Source organism: Macrobrachium rosenbergii, chromosome 9, assembly GCF_040412425.1.
Source record: "Macrobrachium rosenbergii isolate ZJJX-2024 chromosome 9, ASM4041242v1, whole genome shotgun sequence".
NCBI classification, from domain to species: Eukaryota; Metazoa; Arthropoda; class Malacostraca; order Decapoda; family Palaemonidae; genus Macrobrachium; species Macrobrachium rosenbergii.
This window is the reverse complement of record NC_089749.1, coordinates 10260159-10277661: the sequence shown is the minus strand read 5'-3', so window position 1 is coordinate 10277661 and position 17503 is coordinate 10260159. Positions and strand designations below refer to the sequence as shown.

Below are 17503 nucleotides of genomic sequence, written 5' to 3'. Positions count from 1 at the left end.
ACATTCCCATGCTCAGGACAGGTGATAAGGACAGGTAACAGGGGGAAATGGTGATTAGAATTTGGGATTTTGACTTTAATTGAGAGTGGTTAATTACAGATCCTCTCCAGAATTTTATTTTATTTATATATATATATATATATATATATATATATATAATTTATACAGTTTTGATTTATATCTATATATATACAGTATATATATATATACATAAATATATATATACATATATATACATATGTATACAATATATATATAATATATATATATATATATATATATATATATATATATATACATATATACATACATATACTCTTCACCTTCACTTTTTTTAACCCACGATCATCCTTCACTCGATAAATCTATGCTCTATAAAAAATAAATAATAAAAATAATTATCATTAATATATTAAAAAAAGGGCCTATTACCATTTAAGTTCTAATGATATCAACTGATTCAAATACACAGCAGGAACAAATACCTATTGTCATGAACGACATAGAGATCATATCTCTGATGCAATACACAATTGGTCTATTCTCTCTCTCTCTCTCTCTCTCTCTCTCTCTCTCTCTCTCTCTCTCTCTCTCTCTCCAGCAAAACTATTTCACTCTCTATCATGTAATATCAATCCATTTTCTTTCATTTACAGAAGCGATTTTTATCCGACAACTGTCTCTCTCTCTCTCTCTCTCTCTCTCTCTCTCTCTCTCTCTCTCTCTCTCTCTCCAGCAAAACTATTTCACTCTCTATCATGTAATATCAATCCATTTTCTTTCATTTACAGAAGCGATTTTTATCCGACAACTCTCTCTCTCTCTCTCTCTCTCTCTCTCTCTCTCTCTCTCTCTCTCTCTCTCTCTCTCTCTCTCTCGAGCAAAACTATTTCACTCCCTGTCATGATAATATCAATCCATTTCTTTCCATTTACAAAACGATTTTTAATTTGACAACTCTCTCTATCTCTCTATCTCTCTCTCTCTCATGATATATCAATCCATTTTCTTTCATTCACAGACACAATTTGCACTCCACCCCAATCTCTCTCTCTCTCTCTCTCTCTCTCTCTCTCTCTCTCTCTCTCTCTCTCTCATTCACAGACAATTTGTACCCCATTCCAATCTCTCTCTCTCTCTCTCTCTCTCTCTCTCTCTCTCTCTCTCTCTCTCTCTCTCTCTCTCTCTCCCCGTGCCAATACCAACACGCCCACATGCACATACGCACATAGAAACCTGAAGGCTTCAAAGCATACCCAGCACCCCCTCGTATGTAACTGACAAAAAAGAAAAAAAAAAAACGAAAAACCAGTTGCAAAATTTCATTCCAAAATCCCTGCTACTCCCCTATTTCCTTCACCCCACCCTCCCGCAATCCCCTTCTTCTCTCCCCCTCCCACAATCCCCTCCTCCCCCCGTTTCCGAACGAGATGTGATTGATGTCAATATTGATTCAAAGCTGGCCAGCGTGTTTCATTTTATGTACAATGTCCTTCTGCTTGCATTCATCATCCTCCGCCCTGATTGACACTCAGGAGAGCGTTGCATCATGATGAAATGGTGAATGTATAATGACAAAAAAATAACAGCGATTACGTTAACTAAAAATATACAACGTGAGTGGAATCCAAACATTAACAATAATATACCCTGGATTCTATAATGTTTCTTTTTCAAGGATGGCGATGACTTATGGGTAATTCTGATAAATGTAGGTCAAATCGGCCCTAAATATATCTCATGTTTCCTTTAATATCTACAAAATCATTCTAGTCTAACGTACACTTCTGGGCTCGTATTAGCATGGCAAGTGGTTTGTTACCGCCTGCCGCCCACAAATCAACCCTATTGTGAATGTGTATCAACGTCAGGTAGGTTTCAGAAAATGAGCGTGGGTCCAGCAATCTCATCCCTCAAGGTGTGCGTAGATCATTGGTTGAGTATTAGGTTCGTTTTTGCAAGGCCTGTGGTTCAATGCAAATACTTCTCTATATAACCGTACTATATATATGTGTGTGTATAAACATACATATATATATAATATCTTTATATAAATATATATACATACACACACACACACACACACACATATATATATATATATATATATATATATATATATATATATATATATATATATATATATATATATATATATATATATATATATATAAATGTACGTGTCAGAATAGCCGAACTCAATGTTATATTCTGAACGTTCTATAACCAGAAAGTTGTGATTTACGACAAAAAAAAAAAAACAAGAAACCTGCGGCAGTTGAACCTCTGAAACTTTGAAGCTCTGACGCAAGGAAACAGAGTTGCCAACTAATATTAGTCAGAAAACTTCAAAAACAAAATTTGAGGGAATTTATTAAAGGTCCAGAAGAACTGGAATTACATTTGCTTATTGTCGATAAATTGCAAATTCAATTATCTATTGTACAATTAAATCATCTATTGTAAATACATTTCAAATTCGATTATCTATCGTAAATACATTTCAAATTCGATTATCTATTGGAAATACATCTCAAATTAGATTATCAATCGGGAATACATTTCACATTCAATTACCTACTGGAAATATATTTCAAATTAGATTATATATTGTAAATACATTTCACATTCAATTATATCTATTGTAAATACATATCAAATTAGATTACCTACTGTAAATACATTTCAAATTAGATTATCTACTGTAAAAGCCTTTCAACTTATAAAACACCAGGTTTGATTAACAAAGGAAATATTGAAAAATGTCTCCTCTCTATGTATAATCATTAGCATAAGAGATACGCATGGATGTATGTATTTATGTATGCATGCATGTATAAACAGATAGTTACCACTCTCTTTTGCATTAGAATCAAACTGACGCCTTTGGAATTACAAAAGTTAATTATGCAGTAAAGCCACTGTTTAACCGGGCTGCCTGTGTTATTGTGATCGCTACATGATCGAAACACGACTGAAAAATAGTATAAAAACTGGAGTATTATATGGAGAAATATATATATATATATATATATATATATATATATATATATATATATATATATATATATATATATATATATTTATATATATGTATGTATATATTTATATATATATATATATATACATATAAACAACATATATATATATATATATATATATATATATATATATATATATATATATATATATATATATATATATATATATATATATATATATGTGTGTGTGTAATGTGTGTGTGTGTGTGTGTGTTCAAATCCCTGACAAAAAAGCAAGGAAAATTAAACAAGCGTGCAAAGCGAAAAATACCAGTGGATAATTTACAAAGCCCATATGAAAAAATATGAAAGGATTATTTACGAATACTCTGATAAAAAATATATGGAAATCATTTACTGATAATAAAAATATGTGGAAATAGTTTACCAATCTTATGTGATGAAAATTTTTAAAAATCAATACGTTTATTGATCTTGTCAGTAAAAATAAAAAAAAATATCTGTCTATCCTAAATAGAAAATACAATATAAATATAAAAATCATTGACAATATTTAAATAATAGAACGTAAAAAAAGTTTTTTTTAAATAACACCTTATAAATCAAAGCTTAGGGGAGAGAGAGAGAGAGAGAGAGAGAGAGAGAGAAACAACACGTTTGGCAACCAAATACAATTATCTTTCTAAACAACAAAAAGCAAACACAAAGAGAACAACACGAAAAATGAAAAAAACCTCCATTAAAAAAATAATCTTCATAAACAATAAAAAACAACATTAAAAAAAAACAGCCACAACAACAGCCTCTCTCTCGCACTCTGATTGCATGTCCAGCTTCCTCATAGCTCTCACATCCAATAACCTTCGACCTAAGCCTCGTGACGTAGGTCATCCTCGAAGACAATGGCGCCGCAACAGTGTCTTGCAAGGTCAAGTACTCTCTACAAGTTTCAGTAGCACTCTGGGCCTCCCCGGGGGGTGGGGGACCCTCCTGCTGAGACCCTTGAACCTCCCCCCTCCCCCAATACCTACTCTTTCCCAATATTATTAAGGTCAATGACACCGGGAAAAATGATTTATTTACCGTTTTTATTTATTTCTTTTTGCATCTGTCATTCTCGCAACTACGTGAAAGGTTGGTTTGTTTTTATATATATTTATTCATTCATTCGACTTAACCATTTATTATTACTTATCTATTTAATACAAGTTTTGAAATAGGTTGGAATTTGTCTATCCCTTTTAAACAAAATTGTTTCAAAATAATTCCTTTTATTTTATCGAGCAAATCTGTCCTTCTTAGTTCTTACACGGGCGTTTTACGTAAGGCTGTTCTTTTAAGTACCTACTGCTTCTGCATTCATTGATTTGAACGGTGTAGATACTCACACCCTCATACTCTCTCTCTCTCTCTCTCTCTCTCTCTCTCTCTCTCTCTCTCTCTCTCTCTCTCTCTCATCTCTCTCTCTCTCTCTCTTCCTTTATATATGTATATATTATATATATATATATATAGGATATATATATATATATATATATATATATATATATATATATATATATATATATATATATATATATATATATATATATATATATATATGTGTGTGTGTAATATATGTATATATATATATATATATATATATATATATATATATATATATATATATATATATATATATATATATATATATATTTATATATTACATATATTAATAAATATATATATATATATATATATAGAGAGAGAAGAAGAAGAAGAGAGAAGAGAGAAGAGACAATTGTGTGTTTCTAAATCAACAAATACAGAAATATATAAAAAATACAAATATACACATATTATATATGTATTTCTACAATATATATGCGTGTATGTGTGTGCTCGCGAGTGCGTGTATGTGTGCATACGTATAAACAAACACATCGTGATCAACAAAACAAACAAAGCCACAGAACCAAATCACAGCCAAAGCCATATTGTTATTGACTCGAGGCTGGCGGGTAATTTACCTGTTGCGACTGAAATAAATTGCTCTCGTGAAATGACGTGTAAAAATTAAACAAAAAAAAAAAAAAGACAAAGGTTACCTTTTGAAATATTTTTTGTTTTTTGTTTTTGGTGAGTTACAATCTCTTTTTTTTTTTTTAGGTCTCCGACAGGTTAATTCCCCACCGTGAGTGAGGTTGGATTACTTCAAAAAATATTAATTTAGGGTTTTTCTGATTTTTTTTTTTTGTCATGAATGGTTCAATTAAACAAAATTTTTTATGTATTGTATGAATGATGTATAAAAATTAGAACAAAAAAAAGATAAAGATTACCTTTTGAAACCTTTTTTTTTTTTTGGACAAGTTACAAAATTTTTTCAGGTCTTCGTCAGGGTAATTCCCCCACCGTGAGTGAGGTTAGATTACTTTAAAAAAATTAAGTTGGGGATTTTCTGATATTTTCTTTCGTCATGAATGATTCAGTTAAAATTTTAAAGTATTGTATATGAATGACGCGTAAATTAAAACAAAAAAAAAGATAAATTGTAACCTATAATTAAAAAACCAAAAAAACCACGTTTATGTTTTTCACAAGTATATAAAACTAGGAAGGAACGAGAAAAAAAATATCCCTTCAAAAGTTTCCCATGGAAAGCCTGAACCAATCTTCTGTGCATTGAGAACACAGAGGGTGTGAAATACCAGAAAGTAGACAAAAGACAGAACAAAACCAGCTAAAATAATAGAAAGCCAAAATATGTTTTTTTTTTTTTTTTTTTTGACGGCAAGAATTTTTTATTCTTAAAGGAGAATTCAGGTTTTGATTTTTCTCATGAAATGTTAAAATGATAATGAGGTTTAAAGGGTATTAATATAAATATTAACATCAATACTGCAAGAAAATATATAAATGTAAATATAGACTATATGACAATATAAATACAAAATTTATTATTATAAAATATATATATATATAATTCGTTTTTGTTACTACAAATACAGAGAGAGAGAGAGAGAGAGAGAGAGAGAGAGAGAGAGAGAGAGAGAGAAAGCAATCACAGAAGTATCTTCCTTAATAAAGGTTTTTATTTTTACAATGAACGAAAGCTGCATCATTCATCATAAAAATGAAAAAAATATAAATGTAGCAATATCTTCTTTAAAAGAAGAAAAATTCTGGCACTTATTGAATCAATACGAAAAATAAAAACGGCAATGAAAACATTCCAGCCAAATCTGACAACCTGACACAGTTCAAAAAATATATAAATATTTCATAGATCTGACAACCTGACCTGTTCAAAAAAATATAAAAAAAAAAAGATTTCATAGATCTGAGAAGCTGACACTGTTCAAAAATTTTTTAAAATTTCATAGAAGTCAAAACAGCACGGGACATGTACACCACCTTGAAGTATTCATCCAAAAAAGCAGAAAACAAAGAGGAAAGGGGAGACAGGGGACATTCTTCCCTTCAAAAATGTCTCCCGAAACTACGGAACAGCGATATATACCAATCCAGTTAAATATTCATAACTTTCGATCGAGGCGAAGCAACGGGTAAGCAGTGTATAGCGCAGAAGTTTTATTCGGATAACGGTGCACGGGATTGGTGAGAGAGAGAGAGAGAGAGAGAGAGAGAGAGAGAGAGAGAGAGAGAGATGTAACTGAAGGAATATGGGCAGAGTATCCTGAGAGAAAAGAGAAATACTGCAAGGATGGTTTCACCTCCATGGAGTGAGGATTACCTCGTCCAGAAGAAAGAGAGAGAGAGAGAGAGAGAGAGAGAGAGAGGAACATATTATACATAGGAGAGGAGAAATCAGGATCTCAGCAGTATCATTTTATCTTGAGAGAGAGAGAGAGAGAGAGAGAGAGAGAGAGAGAGAGAGACGATCATATTATATACATAGGAGAGAAGAAATAAGGATCTTAGCAGTATCATTTTGTTACGAAGGAGAGAGAGAGAGAGAGAGAGAGAATATAACTAAAGCAAGTATACAAAGGAAATGCAGAAATAAATCTGCAATTACATGGTGGCTTTCAATTCGACGTATCTTGTTTTGCTGCATCCTTCGCCTGTAATTCCAAGGCGCCTATCGACGGCAGAAACACTTTTTTTCCCTCCGAAGTCATAACGATCAATGACCGAGCGTGGGGCCAGATGCCCTTAATTGGTCTCACGAAACTTCAGAAATTCGAATCATAAAACAAAGCCGGTGGAGAGAGAGAGAGAGAGAGAGAGAGAGAGAGAGAGAGAGAGAGAGGTCTACGCTATAACCACAAAGAATTCTCAAGGTGAAAATACCTCTGGGTTGAAATGCATTGCGGTGTTTAGATTATGCATCAGTCACACTAGTTCGTGTTTGTATATTATTATTACGAGTATTATTACTTTATTGAATCCGATTGCCGCTACAGTGCCGTTCAGGTTAAAATACTGGTGGTGTTCCTTTCTTCTTCTGACGCTATTTCTGGTTTTCCTCCTGACGTTTCGGTACTCCTAGGGGGATGTTCCAAGGAGGATGTTCTTAAGAGGATGTTCCTAGGAGGATGTTCCTAAGAGGAACGAAACGTCAGGAGGAGAATCAGAAACGGCATTGTAGCAGCAATCAACTTCAATAAAAATGTGAGTGTTTACTACCGATTATTATTGTGTGTGTATTTATTATTATTATTATTATTATTATTATTATTATTATTATTATTATTATTTGGGAGATTAAGCAATCATTTCTAATCTCTTTCTCCACTTCAACAGGAGAATCTCTCGCTCCCCTCCTTTTATATATTTATATATATATATATATATATATATATATATATATATATATATATATATATATATATATATATATATATTATATAAATATATATATTAATCATTATTCATTATTATATGGGAGTCAAGCAATCATTTCCTAATCTCTTTCTCTACCTCAACAAAGAAAACTCTCTCTCTCTCTCTCTCTCTCTCTCTCTCTCTCTCTCTCTCTCTCTCTCTCTCTCTCTTCCTTCATCTCTAAAACCGTTTGTTTTGCCCAAAAGGAAAAGAGGTTTTTTAGGTCTCTTTTGTTTCCTCCCGACTTGTGGGAAAGGGCCCCGGTGTTGCCAACTCCGAAGATAATTACCGCCGTGTGCAGCTATTCAGATTAAGATAATTTCAGGCTCCGTGCCCGGCGACTATCTGGGGCGGTAAATGCCCCTCTGAATAGAGGATATACTTTGTTGTCATCTAAATATTAATAAAGTGGATGATTTTCAGTGATTCTGTTATAAATGTTCTTATGAGTAGATATATATATTTTGACATCTAATATATCCGTCAGAAAATGTATTTTACTTTGTAGCTTACAAATATTTATGAAGAGCAATGTGTACGGCAACTTTCTTCATAAGAAATTCTCTCTCTCTCTCTCTCTCTCTCTCTCTCTCTCGTGAAGTAATGCACACTTCCATGCTTTCTCTGTCTATCTCTTCTCACTCTCATGAAGTAATGGGTTTCAAAGCTCTCTCTCTCTCTCTCTCTCTCTCTCTCTCTCTCTCTCTCTCTCTCTCTCTCTCTCTCTCTCTCTCACATGAAGTAATGCACCTCCATGCTTTCTTTATCCATCCATCTCTCTCTCTCTCTCTCTCTCTCTCTCTCTCACACACACATTCTCACATGAAGTAACTGTTCTCTCTCTCTCTCTCAGATGAGTAATGTACTTACATGCTCTCTCTACCTATCTCTCTCCTTCTCACATGAAATAATTGATTTCCAATCAATCTCTCTCTCTCTCTCTCTCTCTCTCTCTCTCTCTCTCTCTCTCACACACACTTACATACATACAAACGAACACATACTAAATTAAAATGCCATCAGTAATCATTTTACAGTTATAATAATTCTTAAAATCATTTTGACTACAAAGTAAAAATTCCTTCCATTTAATTACACCAAAAACCATCCATTTCCACAGCCGCCTTTTGACCACTGGTGGGAACTCGACCTTTGCTGAGCCTCGGAAGTGACCTTTGGGTGCCAGGTCAAAGGTTAACTTATTTTAACACCGAGAGAAAAGGTCTGAACGACGATGCTCTCTTTAATCCGGCATTACTTGAGGGTTCTCTCTCTCTCTCTCTCTCTCTCTCTCTCTCTTTATTATTATTATTATTATTATTATCTCCCCTGATTCACTTTATTTTTATCTCATGTTGATAATTTATTTAAAACAAGGGGAATAAGCACTGAAATATTACAAATTCTCTCTCTCTCTCTCTCTCTCTCTCTCTCTCTCTCTCTCTCTCTCTCTCTCTCTCTCTTGACAAGTTTACATTAAAAGAACATCAGCATTCACTATTCCTACAGATGTAAGCTCACTAACAGCACGTCTACTCCCCCACACTACAGAGAACATTCACCTCAAGTAATGACAGAAGTTTCTGTTTCCCTCCCCTCGTTCCCCCAGACTCTTTCAAATTATGTATCTTTTCACAACCTCATTCTCTTCCATTCTCTCCACATGAACAGACCACCTCAAAAAAAAAACACTGGGATTTATCCAGTCACCTACATTAAACTTCAACATTATTCTTCCTTTCAGCTTTCCTTCAACTCTACTAGTCAGAAAAATTACTCCAAAAATTTAATTTTTACACAAATTCTATTGTGGGTGGTCCTCATTACTGCCTACATGTGATTATGATTTTGGGAGAGATAAGAAAGTAAAATTTGAGAAGTAGGTTGTTCAGCCTTGCAGGGCGTTTGCGCTCTCTAAACGACCCCAATAATTCCTCCGGCTAATTTGTAATGTTATTATTATTATTATCCTGTTGTGAACAACCGCACCGGTCCCCTCTAATGGCGTACTGGAGAGGAGGCGGACCCAAAAATCTCTCGCCCAATTATATTAGAAGGGGGATTTTCTCCCGTGTTATATTACGGGGAAAATTACACAGGTAATCTTCACTTCCTCGTTTAGTCTAAATTACGGCCTTCTAAACTTCATGCAGCCCCACAAACGGCCTTTTAATTTCGGCAAAAATTAACGTAAAGGGACCCATGAATGGAATTTCGTAATACCTCTCTCTCTCTCTCTCTCTCTCTCTCTCTCTCTCTCTCTCTCTCTCTCTCTCTAGTAATGATGGATGGAAACCAGACATTTGTCTGAGATATATGTTATTGATAGTACCTTAAATGGTAGTTTTCACTTAGCAGGAAAAATTAAATTCTTCAACTTCATCATTATTTTATGGGAGAAGACATAAACATATATGAACTATGCACACACACATACATACACACTATGCACACACACATACATACACACATATATAAATATATAAATATATATACATATATATAATATATATATATATATATTTATATTTATATATAAATATATATATATATATATATATATATATATATGTGTGTGTGTATATACGTCTAACATAACAAGCCCCAAATCACTTCAAAACACACCAAAGAGACGACGAGTTCCCCCTCTCCCCGCCCCCGCCCCCACAAGAATAACAAACAGACAACAAAAGAAGAGCGGAAAGCGAGATGAGATGACCTTTGGGGGATAATCTTATTGAATCGAACTGTGGGAGGCGACAAATCTTTTACCAGGGGATTCTCTCGCTGTTTACCTTAAATGATGACATCGAGAGTCCTGTTGTTGATGGAATGGAACAGAATAGAATGTCGAATTTAGGCCAAAGGCCAAGCGTTGGAACCTATGAGGTCATTCAGATAGATAGATATATATATATATATATATATATATATATATATATATATATATATATATATATATATATATATATATATATATATATATGTGTGTATATATACATGTATATTATATATATATTTATATATAAAAAATATATATACATATATTATATATATTAATATATATAATATACACACACATATATATATAATTATTTAACCCTTCGCTCTCTCAACTTAAACACGAGGGAAGAATTCCTTTACGAGAAATAATCAAACATAAACACGAACGTAAATATATTATCATCAACTTACGTACCTAAATAAGCAACACAAGGAAAATAAATCCCCCAAGGACCACGGTACGAATACAAAACATCTAGAGTCTCCAGAATTTGGACACGAGACGTAAAACAAAGACAAAAACAAAACAAAAAAAAAACTACACGGGAAGAATCGCCGTTTCACTTATCGGCAGCCTCTTCCCCGGCTAAAGCATGCCCAGGAGACGAGCTCGCAAGGATTCCAGAAGGTAGGAAGGACATAACGCGGCAATAGATGGCGCTGTTCGGGGACGAACGCTGGAAGCGAAGTCTAGACCTTGGCTGGAAGGAAGGAGAGGGCGAGATTTAAGTTTGATCGGATTCCGAGCGAGAGAGAGAGAGAGAGAGAGAGAAACAGATAGCTCCTGAAGGTAGGTATGACACGAAATACTCTTCTTCGCCTTCCTCCTCCTCCTCCTCCTCCTCCTCCTTTTCTTCTTCTTTCTTTTTTCTTTCACTCGCAGGCACGGAATCGGTTTTTCTTCGACACAGCGGGAACTGACGAACGAGAGAGCGCAGGCGTGCAAACCCTGGAGCATATTGCGACAAGAGTTCTGCCCTAAAATGGAAAACTGCAGTATCTGCAAAATTTTCGAAATTGAGATAAGCCACCTGCTGGGCTCGCGAAACGCAAAATACACAAGTTACTGCAGTTTCAGGATGATTCTTCACTGCTTTCCACGAGTATTTAGGGGGGGTCCCATTTGCAGTATCTGCAAAATCAGTAGTGAGGCAAGGGAGTATCTACCATTTTTCTCAGTGTTGTATTTTTGCAGATACTGCAGTCTTCCATTTCAGGGCGGAGTTGTCCTCTTCTTTATGATCGTAGTCGTGACAGTTGAGTCTGACGTGAGACGGAAGAAACTAATAAATGGGAATAGATATATTCTTTCGTGACTGTAGATACGTGTGAATAACTATACTTCTTCCTGAAATGCTTCTTCTCCTTCTTCTTCTTCCTTTCTCCGTTTTGCTTCGTGGCAAAAATACTTGACTTAACAGATGAACGAGTATAAATGAAAGCGAATAAAGCCATAAAGTTAATAATCGAAAGGTAGTCTCTCTCTCTCTCTCTCTCTCTCTCTCTCTCTCTCTCTCTCTCTCTCTCTCTCTCTCTCTCTCATAAGAGAAAGCAAGGATGATGTTGGTACATTTAAAGCGCCTGATCCAAAAAATACCTGACTTGACAGATGAACGAATATAAATAAGGGCGAATCAAGTCAGGAAGAGAGAATTAAAGATGAATTCTTTCAAGTTCGTCTTGCAAGGTCCTGCTTGCTTGCTACGAAAGACGATCCTAAGATGGCGGAGGGGGGACAATGCCAACTCACTTGAGGGGAATTAAGGCGACTCGAGAGGGGAAGACTAAATACCCGTCAGGCAAAAAAAGAAGCAAGCACTTTACGCGAATTGGTACAAGACAGAGAGAGAGAGAGAGAGAGAGAGAGAGAGAGAGAGAGAGAGAGAGAGAGAGAGAGAGAGAGAGAGAGAGAGAGGAGTTTTAGTCTTCTTGTGTGCATGTGAGACAGAATGTACTCTTGATATAAAGACAATGGCTCTTTGAGAGAGAGAGAGAGAGAGAGAGAGAGAGAGAGAGAGAGAGAGAGAGAGAGAGAGAGATTTTTAGTCTTTTTGTGTGCATGTGAGGCATAATGTACTCTGATGAAAAGGCAATGGATGTACCATATTGATGATAATAGCAGACCTAAGATAATAATAATAATAATAATAATAATAATAATAATAATAATAATAATAATAATAATAATAATAAATAATTGTTGTAGTGACAGTAAAAATATACTATAAATTCTAATCTAAACAGAGAATGGTTGTTCCTTATCGATGATAAAAGTAGACCCAAGACGACGATAATAATAATAATAATATAATTATTCCTTTAACTAATAGTAATAATAGTAGCTGAACTTCCGGCGTAACTACCGGTGCTGCAAGACTATCGTAGTGCAGCAACTGCATTGCAGAGTGGATTGAAGCCACGGCTCTTCGTCATAATACGGAATATGGAAATGAGCCGTTTTTCCCCAATGAAGCGTTTTTCGAAGTCAGAGGTTTTTTTTTTTTTACCTGACTTAAGACTTTTGGTTAAATAAACAGGTCGAGGCTTTTTGACCTGACTTGAGACTTTTGGTTAATTAAAAAGGTGGAGGCTTTTTGGCCGGACTTGAGACTTTTGGTTAATTAAAAAGGTCGAGAGTTTTTTACCTATTTAAGACTTTTCGTTAATTAAAATGGCCGAGAGATTTTGACTTAAGACTTTTGGTTAATTAAAAGGTCGAGACTTATTGACTTCAGAATTTGTGGCTAATTAAAAAGGTCGAGGCTTTCTGGCTTAAGAATTTGTGGTTAATTAAAGCGGTCGAGACTTTTTTACCTGGCTTAAGAATTTGTGGTTAATTAGAAGGTCGATACCTATTGACTTCAAAATTTCTGGTTAATTAAAAGGTCGAGACTTATTGACTTCAGAATTTGTGGTTAATTAAAAAGGCCGAGACTTATTGACTTCAGAATTTGTGGTTAATTAAAAAGGTCGAGAATTTTTTCTTTGACTTAAGAATTTAGGTTAATTAAAATATTCGACTTTTTTTTCTTTAACTCATGAATTTAGGTTAATTAAAAAGGCTTTTATTAAGACTTCCAAATGAAACGAATACTTCACAGGTCTTAATCATTACTTTAAAGTGATCTCTTAAAATTATCTCTTAGGTAGAGAGTTTATCCTAAAGTAAATCGTTTTGAGTAAATTATCTCGAGTAAGGCCTTCTTTTTTTCAGTAAGGGCAGATATCTGGAGTTACGTGTTTTTAAAAGGCAAAATTCTTTTCTTTGATCATAGATTTTTTCCTCATGAATTTTTTTTAACGTATCTCGAGTTACGTATTTTTAAAAGGCAAGTGTTTTTTTTTTTCTGGTCAAACATTTTTCCTAAAGTTTTTTAAGGTATTTTGAATTATGTATTTTTAAAAGGCAAATGTTTTTCTTTCTTTGATCAAACATTTTTCCTTATGAAATATTTTTAAGGTATCTCGAGTTAAGCATTTTTAAAAGGCAAATTTTTTTCCTAATCAAACATTGTTGCCTCAAGAAATTTTTTCCAGGTATTTCGAATTACGTCTTTTTAAAAGGCAAATGTTTTTTCCTCCAATCCAAGTTTTTCCTCACGAATTTTTTTTTCAGGTATCTCGAGTAACGTCTTTTTAAAAGACAAATGAGACACAGCGTAAATCTATACACGAACACTAAAAAAAAAATGCAAAATTCCTAAAAAAAAATTCCTTTCCAGAAATGCTGTCTTTAAAAGCATGTATGTAAGTATGTATGTACGTATGTATGTACAGTATGCAAGACATTTCAAAACCATTTTAGGAGCATATAAAAAAACATTCCATTGTCAGCAAGACAAAAAGTATAAAAAATAAAACATCATCTGAATTCTTCATTCCTGAGGCTCGACCACCATAGTTGTCCCGAAGCCAACTTAAAGATATCAACCGCTCATTTTTATCCATATTTAAAAATTTACTTTGCAAATTACATAAAACGTCATCTTTGCAGCATTGTATCCCTTGGTCTCGTTCCTCCGAATTTCTATGAATGACCGGTACATTATCGCCTGCAATGGCATCTAATTATAGCTCTACCTCCTCCGCTGTATTTATTATAATAATTATGGACGATAATTATCCATTTCTATTCCATTCTCTATCAGTTCTTTAATGAAATGTATATATATATATGTATATATATATATATATATATATATATATATATATATATATATATATATATATATATATATATATATATATATATATATATATATATTATATATATATATATATATATATATATATATATATATATATATATATATATACATAAATATATAACCTCAATTAACCTCACTGAAATAACCCTCATTCATAATGCGATGCTCCTCGATCTCGAACCACAACCCCAGCTCTGGGGTTTGTAACCTTGACCTTTAAATCAATACGAACCCACTGGTTCGATCCTAATGGGATGACCCTTGACCTGATTTGCCACCGTGACCCCGCAACTAATGAATTTTTTTAAATGATTGGTTTCAAAGGTTGCAATGCGAGACTTTGCAGTTGAAAACAAAGAAGTAGTATTGTTTTATTTCTTCGTTTATTTTATTTATCTATTAATTTGTTAATTTGTCTATTTTCTCACAACTGATCTCCTCTTTCTGTATTTCCAATTATCTTCTGTTACTTCTTTCCAATAAACACGATAATATTCTTTGGAAGCTTGAATTTCAAGTCAATGGCGCCTATGGTGGGCTTGTTCTATATGAGGTTCATCTCCTGAATAATAATAATAATAATAATAATAATAATAATAATAATAATAATAATAATAATAATAATAATAATAATAACTACATTCTTTGGAAGCTTGAATTTCAAGTCAATGACCCCTGTGGTTGGGCTTGTTCCACTTGAATAGGGTTCATCTTCTGAATAATAATAATAATAATAATAATAATAATAATAATAATAATAATAATAATAATAATAATAATAATTCATATTGAGGGGTTCTTTGTATGCATCTGCATGAATAAAATTTGTAAAGGGGTTTGCTGACGTCATAAACGTTAGGGGGAGAGTTTGCAGGGGGTGGGGGGACGGGGAAGGGGGGAAGTGGGATGCCTTTAAAGTAAAACATCACTAGCAATGGCTTCAGGAGACGGATTCCCTGAGGCTCAAAACTTCTGTTCCTGAAGAAGAAGAAGAAGAAGAAGAAGAACGCCCCAAGTTTCAACGACTTCTCCTTCCTCATTACCTGACGCAGAAGAAGAAGAAGAAGGAGAAGAAGAAGGAGAAGAAAGCGTCAGTTGGAACACCGAAGAAGGAGCGAGAGAAGAGGACGCAGAAGGAGAAGGAGAAGGAGAAGGAGAAGATGAACTCTATGTTTGAATGATTTCTTCCTCAATGCCTGACGCAGAAGAAGAAGAAGAAGAAGAAGAAGAAGAAGAAGAAGAAGAAGAAGAAGAAGGAGAGGAAGAAGGAGGAGGAGGAGGAGAGGGCGTCAGTTAGAACACCGAAGAAGGTGCAAGAGAAAAGGGCGAGTTTTTTTTGATGGGTAAAACCTGGTCCTCCTTAACCACACTCTCGCCCCCTCTCCGCCACCCCCTACCCTTTCCCACTGCAGCGCCAAAACTTGAGAAGCAGCAGCCGCCAGTAGAGTTGAATGAAAGGACGACGAGGGTGAGCGCGAGCGACTGCAAGCAAAGGCAAAAGGCACAAGCAGCGCGCGCGCCGCCGTAGTACGAGCTACCGTCCTAGCCCGTCGAGAGAGAGAGAGAGAGAGTAGAGAGAGAGAGAGAGAGAGAGAGAGAGAGAGAGAGAGAGAGAGAGCTCGAGTGTGCAACGACGACCTTGAATTCGTTGCCCTTCTATGCTGGCTTCGAGGACCAGCAGCAGGCGGAGTGAGCGAGAGAGGAGAAAAAGAGAGACAGAGAGAGAGAGAGAGAGAGAGAATGTGTGAGAGGGAGCTGTGTGGCCCACCCTTATCATCACGATCAATAGCCCGCCCACACGCCCATTCTGCAGCAGCCCGTCCAAAACTCACCTGCCAGGCGATTGACACCACCCACCAGGGGATGATCCAAGACACGAGAGTATGTCTCATCTCGACGAAGCACTGGCAAACACTGGGGCTAGCATGCGAGCACAGTCTACCACCAACCACTCTCCACCGTGTCCCATGTCATACTGACGTCGGCTCCTCGAGAGAGAGAGAGATACGCTCGCTCGCTCACTCACACACACGCTCTCTCTCTCTCTCTCTCTCTCTCTCTCTCTCTCTCTCTCTCCAGGCATTCTGTGGACCCCTCCCCCTCTCTCCCATCTCCCTATTCCAACGCCCCCTCGAGATGAGACCTCTTTTGCTTTTCCTGCTTTTACGCCAACGCACGCGAGCGCACGAGCGCGCATGCGCGCCTTGACATCGCAATCCAAACGCCAAGAGAGAGAGAGAAAAAAAAAGCCACCTTCAGCATTTCACAGGTGTCAACATAACTTATCGTATCGGCCCGAGAGGGTAACTCAATACCTCGTTATTATTTTGACAAAGTGCCCCGCTCCTCAGTATCAATGAAGAAGAAGAAGAAGAAGAAGAAGAAGAAGAAGAAGAAGACTCTCAGTGCCACAGAGTGCCTCAGAGGGGTGACGCTACCTTTTGGGTATAGCGTGAGAGTGCCTCATGTTTTAGTCGAGTTTGCGTGCTTGTTCGAATGGACAGACTCGTGCATTTAGTACCGAGAGCGTTGTATACACGGGTTTGTAAACAGCGGCTACTTTTGATAAATCCTGTAATGTGCCTGTAATCTCTAATCTCTCCGCTGGACTTTCACTCAAACGAAGTCAGGTTCCTCGTGGATTTAAATATAACGAGCTTGTCGGACATGCGTTTCGCA

The 17503-nt window shown here is 35.3% G+C and overlaps 1 protein-coding gene across 1 annotated transcript in view; it reads right to left on the bottom strand.

Annotated features, from left to right (window-relative positions):
* Positions 1 to 16870, bottom strand: part of LOC136841458 (inter-alpha-trypsin inhibitor heavy chain H4-like) — a 451254-nt gene extending 434384 nt beyond the window's left edge. Inside the window, exon 1 of the mRNA XM_067108405.1 lies at positions 16657 to 16870. Within this exon, the coding sequence (XP_066964506.1) occupies positions 16657 to 16716 (60 nt within the window). The 5' untranslated portion in view covers positions 16717 to 16870. The remainder of the gene's footprint in view (positions 1 to 16656) is intronic.
* Between the last annotated feature and the right edge of the window lie 633 nt (positions 16871 to 17503).